Genomic DNA, 14,321 nt, shown 5'->3' on the forward strand with positions numbered 1-14,321 from the left:
CAGTGGTTGTTGAGTCTCTACTTCTAGCACTTCTCTTGGTTGGTTCTTTTAGTCCAGTTGAATGTTTCCATTTCAATTATCCATTGTTCAATGATTCTACTGAGAATGATTTCCAATTAATGCGTTCAGAGATAGCTGTGGATGCCATCCATGTTACACCTGATTTTTCTGGGATTCCTATTACAAATTTGTCTGGCCAGGCCTTGTATAAAAGGCCATTCAAGCTGTGGAGTGAAAGCAAAGGCACAGCATCCTTCAATACGACCTTTGTGCTCAGAATCACTCCGAGGACAGATCCAGGTGGTGAAGGCTTGGCCTTTATCTTAACAGGACATGCCACTCGTCCAGAGAACAGTGAAGGTAGACCCTCAATTTTGTCCCTTTAGCACATGTCTTTAAAATTCGTTTTCAATGCTCCACAATAGTTCCTTGGTGGCCCATGGCTACTCATACCACTTACATTTTTTTGAGTCACCTTGGAGATTTTGGTTGAGGGATTATTTGATCCCTTATTGTGACCCTTGGCAGCCCTAACTTAGACTTAGGCTTTTCTTGTTTTTTTTTAGGATAGCTTTTAGACACACTTGGCCCATTAGGCACCACCCTAGGCCCACTTAGTCTCATCATAGGCCGTTTAGGCACACTTGGCCCATTTGGACATTTTTAGCGTGACTTGTATGACTTGCATGGTTACATGGCTTTTGGGCTCGGCTTTTGTTTATTGGTTTATTTTTATTTTTATTTTATTTTATTTTTTAGTTTTAGTTTTATGATTATCATTCACTTTTTATTGGTTATCTTTCTCTTTATATTATTTTCCTTAACTTATTTATTTATTTATTATTTATTTTCGTTTATTTATTTATTTATTTTTACCGTTTCCTAATTTATTTACTTGCTTATCTATTCATTCAATTATTTAACTTCAAAAAATTTCATGTTTTTGCAAGGAAACTTACCATTGGAGTTTAAGGAATGTGGGACTCTCCTTGGAAGGTTTTGGAGGGGAATTTGAAATTGGAAGATTGCTTTTGATTGGAAGATTTAAAAAAAAAAAGAAGAGAAGAAGAAAGGAAATAGGAGAATTTTCCTTTTTGGAAACAAATTTAGGTCTTGAGGGGTGATATATATAGGTGAGAAAAGGAAAAGAATGAAAAAAAAAAAGCACGCATTGGAGGATTGGGAGAAATTAAAAAGGATTTTTTTTTTTTAGAGAACAGGCAAGAGAGAATTTTTGGAGCAAAGGGTCGTGATATTCTTTTTGAAATAGAGAGGAACAAAGGATTTTCGAGGAGGGGCTACTTTAACGCATCAAAGACGGATTTTTTCCATAACACAGGTTATTTTTTGAAAGAGTTTTCATTTTTTTTATTAGATATCTTTTTTTTTTCTTTTTTTTTAATTCCAATTTAATTTAGTATTAATTTATTTGTTAGTTTGGCTTGAATGAGTTTGTGTGTTTTAATTTTGATTCATTATATTAGAAAAAAAAAAGATTGATTTGATCCCTATTTAATTTTGATTGATTGCATCAGATTGAAAACATTTGAGTTTTATTTATTCATTTATTCATGCATTTGCTACTCTTTTAATTACTTATATTTCATTTATTTATTTATTGACAAAGTTGATCCCATATTTGAAAGTTCATATTTTTAGTATTCTTTGATTTAACGTGATTCATTTTAATTAGTTTAGATACTTTTATAATTTTAGTTCGTTAATAAAATTGATTCTATATTAAAAGTTCATGTCTTTAGTTTACTTTTGATTTAGTTTAATTCATCTATTTAATTCAAATACATTTATAGTTTTAGTTCATTGATAAAATTGATTTTTATGTTTGAAAGTTTGCGTTTTTAGGTTACTTTAATTTAATTTGATTCATTATAGTTAGTTTATATATTTTTTATAGTTTAGTTCATTAATAAAATTGATCCCATGTTTGAAAGTTTCAGTTTTTTTTTAGTTTGCTTTGATTTAATAATTTATATTCATTATTTTAGGTGTTTTTATAGTTTTAGTTTATTAATAAAATTGATTTCATGTTTGGAAGTTCATATTTTTAGTATTCTTTGATTTAACGTGATTCAATTTAATTAGTTTAGATACTTTTATAATTTTAGTTCGTTAATAAAATTGATTCTATATTAAAAGTTCATGTCTTTAGTTTACTTTTGATTTAGTTTAATTCCTCTATTTAATTCAAATACATTTATAGTTTTAGTTCATTGATAAAATTGATTTTATGTTTGAACGTTTGCGTTTTTAGGTTACTTTAATTTAATTTGATTCATTATAGTTAGTTTAGATATTTTTTATAGTTTAGTTCATTAATAAAATTGATCCCATGTTTGAAAGTTTCAGTTTTTTTTTTTTTAGTTTGCTTTGATTTAATAATTTATATTCATTATTTTAGGTGTTTTTATAGTTTTAGTTTATTAATAAAATTGATTTCATGTTTGGAAGTTCATATTTTTAGCATCCCATGTTTGGAAGTTCATATTTTTAGTATTCTTTGATTTAGTGTGATTCATTTTAATTAGTTTAGATACTTTTATAATTTTAGTTCGTTAATAAAATTGATTCTATATTAAAAGTTCATGTCTTTAGTTTACTTTTGATTTAGTTTAATTCATCTATTTAGTTCAAATACATTTATAGTTTTAGTTCATTCATAAAATTGATTTTATGTTTGAAAGTTTGCGTTTTTAGATTGCTTTAATTTAATTTGATTCATTATAGTTAGTTTAGATATTTTTTATAGTTTAGTTCATTAATAGAATTGTTCCCATGTTTGAAAGTTTCAGTTTTTTTTTAGTTTGCTTTGATTTAATAATTTGTATTCATTATTTTAGGTGTTTTTATAGTTTTAGTTATCTAATAAAATTGATCCCATGTTTGGAAGTTCATATTTTTAGTATTCTTTGATTTAATGTGATTCATTTTAATTAGTTTAGATACTTTTATAATTTTAGTTCGTTAATAAAATTGATTCTATATTAAAAGTTCACGCCTTCAGTTTACTTTTGATTTAGTTTAATTCATCTATTTAGTTCAAATACATTTATAGTTTTAGTTCATTGATAAAATTGATTTTATGTTTGAAAGTTTGCGTTTTTAGGTTACTTTAATTTAATTTGATTCATTATAGTTAGTTTAGATATTTTTTATAGTTTAGTTCATTAATAAAATTGATCCCATGTTTGAAAGTTTCAGTTTTTTTTTTTTAGTTTGCTTTGATTTAATAATTTATATTCATTATTTTAGGTGTTTTTATAGTTTAAGTTTATTAATAAAATTGATTTCATGTTTGGAAGTTCATATTTTTAGTATTCTTTGATTTAATTTGGTTCCTTTTATTTAGTTTATGTGTTTTTATAGTTTTATTTATTTATTAATAAAATTGATTCTTTATTTAAAAGTTCATGTTTTTAGTGTAGTTTGATTTAATTTAATTCATCTATTTAGTTTAGACACTTTTATAATTTTTTGGTTCATCAATAAAATTAATTCTATGCTTGAAAGTACATATCTTTAGTTTGCTTTGATTTAGTTTGGCTCATTTTAATTAGCTTAAGCACTTTTATAATTGTAGTTCATTAGTAAAATTAATTCTATGTTTGAAAGTTCACGTTTTTAGTTTAATTTAGTCAAACTCGTTTTAATTAGTTTAGGTACTTCTATAATTTTAGTTCCTTACCTGAATTGATTCATTTTTAGTTTTTGTTTCAAAATCATTAATGTAAGATCCTGATCACCCTTATCTAAATTTATATGCTTTTAAAATCCTAGCGGTTGGTTCATAAATCGATACCTTGTTAGTTTGTCTAATTTAGAATGCCTTGCCCGTTGCTTTAGTGATCCTTCATTTAATTTGATTTTCTTTCTGAGGCTTTTGGAAACTCATGAAGATTAGCCTCTATTCTCACCTTCAATTTTCTTGGTTGTCAAAAATTCTACTTTGTGATTTTGTTCTCTTTTGTTTTGCTTGGTATTTTGATTCATACACTTTATTGCTTTCAAATTAATTTCTTTATTTTTTTAAAAATATAACGCTATTCTCAAAATCTCATTTTCCTTAAAAATCCATTTCAAAAATTCATTTAGAGTTTCTTAGAGTCAAAAGATCCCCTTAAAAATCCATTTCAAAAATTCATTTAGAGTTCTTAGAATCAAAATCTCATTTTTTTTAAAATAATGTGCAACCATGTTTTGATCGGTTCACATCTTTCAAATAAAATTACGGTTTTGAATAAAACACGAATCAAAGCTTGTGGTCCCAAACAAATAGGATAATTCTAAGCTAAATTCGTGTATATCGATTGGGGAATTGGTGAAACCCCTACATAAGAAAATCTTTTCAAAATTTATTTTTGTTGCCACATTTGACACTTGTTGAAATCATGTCTATCTATTTTTTTAGGAATTATATACAAGATGTATGTGATAATTGATGATTATGTATACTTTGATCACTTTTGCTATGCTAATTAGATAACGAGCATGCTAGGATTTCTATATTTTATTATTTGTTATCTAACCCCTTACAACTTGAGAAAGCACGTTACAAATTATCTATGCTATCCAGGTATGTCCTCTATCACCTACTTTCTGAATTATGTGAATATGCTTGTCATTGTGAAATAATGCTTATGTCTAATAATGCTTGAGTGTTCTGATATACATGTTTCATTGTTTGATTATTTCTAATAAAATACATGCTGGATGATATATTGTTTAAATTAACCATCGATGTTTTATGATAGCGCTTGAGAAGCGGTCCGGGTACGCATCCTAACCTTCCTTTATTATGATTTGATCATGTTTGACATGTTTTTTTTTTGAACCACCTAGCCTACTTAGGTATCCATAATTAAACCGATTAATTGTCATGTTTCCCTCAACTTAGTCAGTAGAGACCTTTTTAGGGCTTAGAGGGGTGCTACCTCCTAGAGGTACCTTCCCAATAAGTAACCTGATCCCCGGACCAAAACTCGGGTTTTTCAAAGACATGCCTTTTTTCCAAAAATTATGGAGTCACATTTTAGGGTTTTTCTTTCTTGTTTTATTTTCCCTTTAAAATAAAAATAAAATAAGTGGCGACTCCAACTTTTTCCAAAAATTAATTTTTCACAAATAAAAAGCGAGTCTCGCCGATCGAGTGGGGACGCACGTGAAAAATGCGGGTCCACAGAAGGGAAATGGCTTGGGATTGTGAATGCAAGCACAAATGGATCAGCTCAAAACCAGATAGTGGCAGTAGAATTTGACACAAGGAAAAGCTACATGGAGGACCTGAGCAACAACCACATTGGCGTGAACGTGAACAGCGTCTACTCAATCAAACAAGCGAACCTAAGCATCAATCTTTCAAGTGGCACCAATATAACAGTGAAGGTTCAATATGATGGGAAAAATTTGAGTGCCTTTGTTGGAACACAGATGAAGGCTCCAGCAATCACTCTTCCTATTAACCTCTCAGACCATCTGCCACAGAAAGTTTTTGTGGGATTCTCGGCTTCAACGGGGAATCACACTCAACTGAACTGTGTAAGGTCATGGGAATTCAGTGGTTCGAGTGTAGATGAAGATCCTGACCTGTTATGGGTCTGGATCATGGTTCCAGTAACAGTTTTGGTTAGTGGGGTTGCCTTCTATTTCTCTTGGAAATGCAAATGTGGAAAGCAGGAGGAAGAGGAGGATGATCCGAGGGTAGAACAACAGATTCAAGGCTCATCCACAGCTCCAAGGAAATTTCGACTGAAAGAACTTAAAGCTGCTACGGAAAATTTCAACTCCAAGAATGAGCTTGGCAAAGGTGGATTTGGGACAGTCTACAAAGGATTCTTGAAGAATAAGGAGGTAGCTGTGAAAAGATTTTCGAGGAATTCACATCAACGCAAGAAAGATTTTATAGCAGGAGTCACAACAATCAGCAATCTGCATCACAAAAATCTTGTCAAATTAGTTGGATGGTGCTATGAAAAAAATGAACTTCTTCTAACATACGAGTTCATGTCAAATAAGAGCCTAGACAAGTTCATATTCTGCAAAAAATCCGATGTGGAGAATCCAATCACACTGAATTGGGAAACAAGATATGGAATCATTTGCGGGGTGGCTCAGGCATTGGACTATCTTCACAATGGATGCGAGAAGAGGGTGCTTCACCGAGACATAAAAGCGAGCAAGATAATGTTGGATTCAGATTTCAACGCCCGGTTGGGAGATTTTGGATTGGCTAGAATTATTCAACTGAGTGATCAAACTCACCACTCAACAAAAGAGATTGCAGGGACACCTGGATATATGGCTCCAGAAAGTTTTCATACTGGTAGGGCTGCCGTTGAAACCAATGTATATGCCTTCTATGTTCTTGTACTGGAAGTTGTCTGTGGAAGAAAGCCTGGAGATCAAAGCGTGAACAACAAATACAACAACGGGATAGTGGATTGGGTATGGGAATACTATAGGAGACAAAGGATTCTGGATGTCGTAGATTTGCGACTGAATGGGGTTTTCCATAAGGAGCAGATTGAATATGCACTGATGTTGGCATTGTCCTGTTGTCATCCCAACCCGTACCAGAGGCCATCCATGAGAATTGCTTTAAGGGTTCTTACTGGAGAGGTAGACCCACCAGTTATCCCCATTGAAAAACCTCCTTTTGTGTGGCCGGCTACACCTCCGGTCTCTTTCAAGGAGGATTTGGAGTATCCTCCCACAGGAGGCCTGCTCTCTCCACCTTCAGAACTCATTGGGAGATAAATCAGGCTGAAAACTTGCTCCAGTAGGTTTTGCATGTCTTCTTTTTCCTTGCGCGAAGTGATGTCCACCTTCGACGACATATGATGCTTGGCGTTTTTATTAGGTGTCTTAGATAATTTGTCCTTGTATGTTTAAGGCATGAGCACCCGATATTCAATCTGTGTGTCTCATAAGTTTACTTAATCAAGTCTTCCAAGGTATATCAAACTTGAGTTTGAGGTTAGGAAAATGGAGCTTAGATGGTTCGTTGATGTTGTATATGCTGGTTCACAGTACTTGGCACTATATATGTTATATTAAAAAAGTTGTCTCTGTTGTAAAACAAGGACAAATAAAATGCAAATCAAAGTAGTAGAGATAAATATATCTTACTTTGATATATAATATGGAAGAAGGAATCAAGGAAGAATTTTCTTTCTTTTCTCGGGATGTTTTTACATGGAGGGGTAAGAAGCCTTTTATAGGCTTCATAATATGAACTCCCATTACTCATCTTAAAGATGAGTAAATGGAGTTCATAATGGCCATCAATGTGGTCATTCATTAATTTTCATTTACAACACTCCCCCTTGGATGACCACCATATTAAAAGAATATGCCTCATTAAAACCTTGCTAGTAAAAAACCCTATAGGAAAAACCTAGCGAAGGAAAAAGAGTACAATATTCTTTTCTTGGTATATTAGGACTGTCTCATTAAAAACCTTGCCAGTAAAACCCAGTAGGACAAAACCTAGACGAAGGAAAAAAGAGTACAGTACACTAACACCCTTTTACAAGCATACTCCCCCTCATGTTGATATCCTTGAGTTGACGCATTCCAATCCTGTGTATTAACTTCTTGAATGTTGAGGTTGGCAATGATTTTGTGAATAAATCTGCTAGATTATCACTTGAGCGTATTTGTTGCACATCAATTTCACCACTCTTCTGGAGTTCGTGTGTATAAAAGAATTTTGGTGAAATGTGTTTAGTTCTATCTCCTTTAATATAACCCCCTGTTATTTGTGCAATGCATGCAGCATTATCTTCAAATAATGTTGTCGGGTCACCTTTGATAGAGGAAAGTCCACATGATTCCCAAATATGCTGGATCATAGATCTTAGCCATATACATTCACGACTTGCTTCATGAATTGCTAGTATTTCTGAATGATTTGATGATGTGGCTACCATTGTTTGTTTAACAGATCTCCATGAAATAGCAGTACCATTGCAATTAAACAGATACCCTGTTTGTGACCTGCCTTTATGTGGATCTGAAAGATATCCTGCATCTGCATATCCAAGCAATTGTTGCTTTGATTCCCTTGAGTAAAATAAACCCATATCAATAGTTCCGCGAAGATAACGCAATATATGTTTGATACCATTCCAATGTCTTCGAGTTGGAGCGGAACTGTATCTTGCTAATAAATTGACAGAAAAAGCAATGTCTGGACATGTACAATTGGCAAGATACATAAGTGCACCAATGGCACTAAGATATGGTACTTCAGGACCAAGTAACTCTTCATCATTTTCGCAAGGACGAAATGGGTCCCTTTTCACATCAAGTGATTGGACAACCATTGGAGAACTTAAAGGATGCGCTTTATCCATATAAAAACGCTTCAAAACTTTCTTAATGTATGTTGATTGATGTACTAAAACTCCATTTGGAAAATGCTCGATCTGCAGGCCGAGACAAAATTTTGTTTTTCCAAGATCTTTCATCTCAAATTCCTTTTTCAAGTAATTTGTTGTTCTTATGAGCTCTTCAGGAGTTCCAACAAGATTTAAGTCATCAACATACACTGCAATAATTGCAAATCCGGTTTCTGATTTCTTAATGAAGATGCATGGGCATATAGGGTTATTCACATACCCTTCTTTTAGCAAGTATTCGCTAAGGCGATTGTACCACATGCGTCCAGATTGCTTTAATCCATACAAGGATCGTTGTAACTTGATTGAGTACATGCTACGAGGCTTTGTATTATTTGCATCAGGCAATTTAAATCCTTCAGGGATTTTCATGTATATATCATTATCCATGGATCCGTATAAATATGTTGTAATAACATCCATGAGACGCATATCCAGTCCTTCTGAGACTGCCAAGCTAATTAAGAAACGAAATGTGATTGCGTCCATGACGGGAGAATATGTTTCCTCGTAGTCAATGCCAGGTCTCTACGAGAAACCTTGTGCTACTAATCGCGCTTTATATCTTATGATCTCATTACTCTCATTGCGCTTTCGTACAAATACCCATTTGTACCCAACAAGCTTTACATCTTCAGGTGTTTGGACTACAGGTCCAAAAACTTCTTGTTTTGTTAATGAGTTTAATTCAGCCTGTATAGCTTCTTTCCATTTTGGCCAATCATTTCTATGTCGACATTCTTCCACATTTCGTGGTTCGAGATCTTCATCATTTCTTATGATATCAGAGGCCACTTGGAAAGAAAAAATATTGTTAATAACAATATTATTTCGATCCCATTTTTCTCCCGTTTGTACATAACTTACTGAGATCTCACAATTTTCAGGTACCTGTGCCTCTTCAGGGGCTTCTCGTTCAATATGTGGATCTTCAGGGGTTTCTTGTTCAATATGTGCCTCTTCGGGGGCTTCTTGTTCAATTTGTGCCTCTTCGGGGGCTTTCTGCATTATTTGTGCCTCTTCTAGGGCTATAGATTTATCAATTTTAAACTGATCAGTCATTTTGATTGTCTCTTCTAGAGTGCCAAGTTTTTCTTGGGTTCTCCTCTTCCGGGGAGTTACATCCTTTGAGCCGACAGGTCTACCACGCTTCAGGCGTATCTTAGATTCATTTGTTAACTGTCCTACAGGGACATCAATCCGTGCTGGAGTATTTGCAGCCGGGATATGTGACTTTGTCACTTTCTTGGTATCAATGAATGCATCTGGTAATTGATTTGCAAGATTTTGCAAATGAATGATCCTTTGAACTTCTAGTTCACATTGATTTGTACGAGGATCAAGATGGGTCATAGTAGATGCCTTCCAACTAATTTCTCGTCGTTCTTCAAGAATCGACTTTTCTCTCCCTAATGATGGGAAAACACTCTCATTAAAATGACAATCCACAAAGCGGGCTGTAAAAACATCGCTTGTCAAAGGTTCAAGATATCTTATGATAGATGGAGAATCAAAACCTACATAAACCCCAAGTCTTCGTTGGGGACCCATTTTAGTGCGTTGTGTAGGTGCAATTGGTACATATACTGCACAACCAAAGATTCGTAAGTGAGAGATATTTGGTTGTTTTCCAAGCACAAGTTGTGAAGGAGAGTATTCAAGGTAAGTTGTAGGTCGAATACGAACTAAAGCTGCAGCATGCATAATAGCATGTCCCCAGGCGGAAGTAGGTAATTTGGTTTTCATTAATAATGGTCGAGCTATTAATTGGAGACGTTTGATGAAGGATTCTGCTAAACCATTCTGGGTATGAGTATGAGCAACAGGATGCTCAATATTTATCCCTACTGACATGCAATAGTCAATGAATGTTTGAGAAGTAAATTCGCCAGCATTATCAAGACGTATTGTCTTAATTGGATAATCTGGAAATTGTGCTCGTAATCTGATTATTTGTGCAAGAAGTCTAGCAAAGGCTACGTTACGTGTAGAAAGGAGACAAACATGTGACCATCTAGTAGAAGCATCTATTAAGATCATAAAATAACGGAATGGTCCACATGGTGGATGGATAGGCCCACATATGTCCCCATGTATTCTTTCTAAAAAAATTGGTGACTCAGATATGACTTTAGTAAAAGATGGTCTGATTATCAATTTACCTTGTGAGCAAGCAGCACATGAGTATTCATTGGGCGAAAGAATCTTCTGGTTCTTTAATGGATGCCCATGTGAGTGTTCGATTATTCGACGCATCATTGAAGACCTTGGGTGACCTAGTCTGTCATGCCAAAGGACAAAAACTTTTGGGTCGTTGAACTTCTGGTTCACGACAACATATGATTCAATAGGCTTTATAGTTGTATGATACAACCCAGAGGAGAAAGCCGGGAGTTTTTCCATTATAAGCTTCTGGCCAGATATAATGGAAGTAATGTAAAGATATTCTACATTATCTTCATTCATAGTTTCAATATGATATCCATTTCTGCGGATATCTTTAAAACTGAGCAAATTTCTTCTGGATTTGCTAGAATATAACGCGTCATTTATATGGAATCTAGTTCCATTTGGCAACGTTATGTTTACTCTTCCAGAGCCTTCAACTAAGTTTGTAGTACCAGATATGGTACTTACATTAGCTTTTATTAATGTCAATTCAAGGAAATATCTTTTATCTCGAAGAATTGTGTGCGTGGTAGCACAGTCTGCGAGACATACATCATCCTCATTCATCTTGAGACCAAATAACACATGGATTTCATATATAACAAAAAAACAGGGCATAATGTAAATAACAAAGTAAATCAGATGTAAATATAAGACATAATAATATATTATTTTATATATAAAGTAACATCAATCAATGTTAATTTTTTCATCATTTATCAAATGGTCTGTTTTTTCATTGGGACCTCCAAAGAAATCAATGTCATAGTAGGTTAGGTCCAATCCATCACCATCGGTAAAGTTCATCTCTATCTCTTTTCCTTTAGCTTTTATTGATGCTTGGTAAAGGTTAACTAAATGTTTGGGCGTACGACAGGTACGCGACCAATGCCCCTTCATACCACATCTATAACAATTATTCTCATGGTTCTTAGGAGGTTTATCTTGTAAACGCTTCCCATTTTCTTGTATTGTCTCAGTATTGTTCCACTTCTGGTGGTGCAATGAGGCTTTCATTTTCTGAGAATTATTACTATAAGAACCATGGTATCGGGGATTTCTTCCACAACCACGACCACGTCCTCGTCCTCATCCACGTCCACGAGTTTGGGACAATATTGCATTCACTTCAGGGAATGGTTCAGATCCAGTTGGACGAGACTGGTGATTTCTCATCAAAAGCTCATTATTTTGTTCAGCAACAAGAAGACATGATATTAATTCAGAATATTTTGTAAATCTACGTTCTCGATATTGCTATTGCAAGAGCACATTCGAGGCATGAAACGTAGTAAAAGTTTTCTCTAACATGTCTTCCTCTGTGATTTTTTCTCCACACAGCTTTAATTGAGAGCTGATTTTGAAAAGTGCAGAGTTGTATTCACTAACAGTTTTAAAATCTTGCAACCTTAGGTGCATCCAATCATATCGAGCTTTTGGGAGAATCACAGTTTTCTGGTGGTCATATCTTTCCTTCAAATTACTCCATAGAGTAAAAGGGTCCTTTACCGTAAGATACTCATTTTTTAAACCTTCATGGAGGTGATGGCGAAGGAAAATCAATGCTTTTGCGCGATCCTGCAGGGATGCTTGATTTCCTTGTTTGATTGTAGTTCCAAGGTTCATTGCATCAAGATGTAATTCAGCATCAAGGATCCAAGATAGATAGTTCTTTCCCGAAATGTCAAGTGCCACAAATTCGAGTTTTGTGATATTCGACATTGTCAAATAACTTCATATATATGACAAAACAATATTATTAAAATCAGTTATAATAACTTGATAGCATTGGTATAATTTTGATTATAAACAAAATCAAATAATTTGTTTATAACTTTTAACAATATGTAACAAAACAAATCAACAATAATATAATTATGTAAAATTTTATTCTATATAAATAACTTCAAGTTTAAGATACGAGAATTACCTTCAGAGCAATTCGTGTTGATAACGTGTTGTAAAACAAGGACAAATAAAATGCAAATCAAAGTAGTAGAGATAAATATATCTTACTTTGATATATAATATGGAAGAAGGAATCAAGGAAGAATTTTCTTTCTTTTCTCGGGATGCTTTTACATGGAGGGGTAAGAAGCCTTTTATAGGCTTCATAATATGAACTCCCATTACTCATCTTAAAGATGAGTAAATGGAGTTCATAATGGCCATCAATGTGGTCATTCATTAATTTTCATTTACAACAGTCTCAATAAATTAGATTGATCGATTAGGTAGAAGTTCCATCAATACATTCATGTAATTTTAAGACCACCTTGATTATTATTGGTCCTAAATGTTCATTGAATTGAGCACTAATTGTGTTCAAAATAATTTTGCAGGAATTTAATGCATAGATGGAAAAGTCTTCCATGCAAGCCACTCTCAATCATCCAATTACCTTGTTAATATAAAGAGAACTCTCCCAACAAAGGTTTCCTTGTAAATACATCATCATAATAATGAACCTCTTTTAGAATTCTTGCAAAGCATTTATAGTAGTTCCATGTCATTCAAATTTATGGTGGAACAACTCTACCTGAGAAGTTCTCCCTGATCAAGAAGCTGTGAATCTCGGTTTTATATATCGGCAAATTACCTATCCCAATCTCAACTGTACTATGTCAAGTTGGATCATGAAATAAAATATGCAATGCATGACTCCAAGAAAGGTTTCTTAATTACCACCTTTTTCAAGGAGAAATTAAAAGCTCATAGAAATAATAGATCAAAGGGGCTGGAGACTTTTCTATTCATGAAATGAATGAGAGTCCTTTCTGTTGCCTTGTATGTTTTCTTGGCTTTACTAAAGTAGAGCATTGGAATATGACAAGAAGCTTGATTGGAACAAAAAAGTAAAGGGGATTTGAGGCTCCACACCAAGTGGGTGCCCAGAGAATTAATTGGGTAAGCTTCCTCACAGGTGAGAGCAATAGCGCTTAGGCATTTTCTGGTCTTGGAAGATGCAAGACTTTTGCATGAGAATCCATGTATGTGGAATACTCTTAACAAGTAAAACGACCCAAACTTTCAAAGTCATAAACCAAATATGGTCAAAATCCCTACTCTTAGGGCATGTTTGGAACATGGGATTTTTCTCCTTCATTCTCAAGTTTAAATAATTTAAATGATGATGAGAATGAAACTAAAAGTGATTTTAATGAAAATGAAATCTCAATTATAAATGAGATTTTAATTCATCTCAACTTGGAGGTATTTTGATTCAGCAGTGCAAGTAATTTTTAAAAATATTTTATAAAAATTAAAAAAACTAAGATTTTTTTAAATAACTTGTTTTTAATTTTTTTTTACTTTCTAAAACACTCAAATTGTAAATTCAATTTATATAATGTAAACTAAATTTAATTAACGTCTTATTAAAAATAAAAATAATTTTTAATTACAAATAAATTAAATGTGCATAATATATGGATCTTTGGTCAATTTTGAGTCTCATATCACCTCAAAACATAATTCTCCCTAAAATATATTTAATTGTTATAATCATATTTCAGGGTATTTTAGGGTTCATATAATGGGTAAGGAGGTAAATTACATATAATTAGGTTAAAAACCCATAAGTTGGGTTACAATTAATTGTCAAAATTCTTTTTATTTAACCATAATCCTAAAAACCCATGATTGTCGTGCTTCTTCTAACAGTATATTTTAGGCTTTTTCCTGTAATTGGTAGTTCATGGCAAAATCTAAACACAAATAGTGCTTCCCTTTGTA

The 14,321-nt window shown here is 33.2% G+C and overlaps 1 protein-coding gene across 1 annotated transcript in view; it reads left to right on the forward strand.

The window, feature by feature from the left end:
* LOC117905725 (probable L-type lectin-domain containing receptor kinase S.5) overlaps positions 1-6,771 on the forward strand; it is a 28,721-nt gene extending 21,950 nt beyond the window's left edge. Inside the window, exons 4-5 of the mRNA XM_034818606.1 lie at positions 130-360; positions 5,201-6,771. Of these exons, the coding sequence (XP_034674497.1) occupies positions 130-360; positions 5,201-6,771 (1,802 nt within the window). The remainder of the gene's footprint in view (positions 1-129; positions 361-5,200) is intronic.
* Positions 6,772-14,321: the final 7,550 nt, after the last annotated feature.

The sequence above is a fragment of the Vitis riparia genome, chromosome 18 (assembly GCF_004353265.1).
Source record: "Vitis riparia cultivar Riparia Gloire de Montpellier isolate 1030 chromosome 18, EGFV_Vit.rip_1.0, whole genome shotgun sequence".
NCBI classification, from domain to species: Eukaryota; Viridiplantae; Streptophyta; class Magnoliopsida; order Vitales; family Vitaceae; genus Vitis; species Vitis riparia.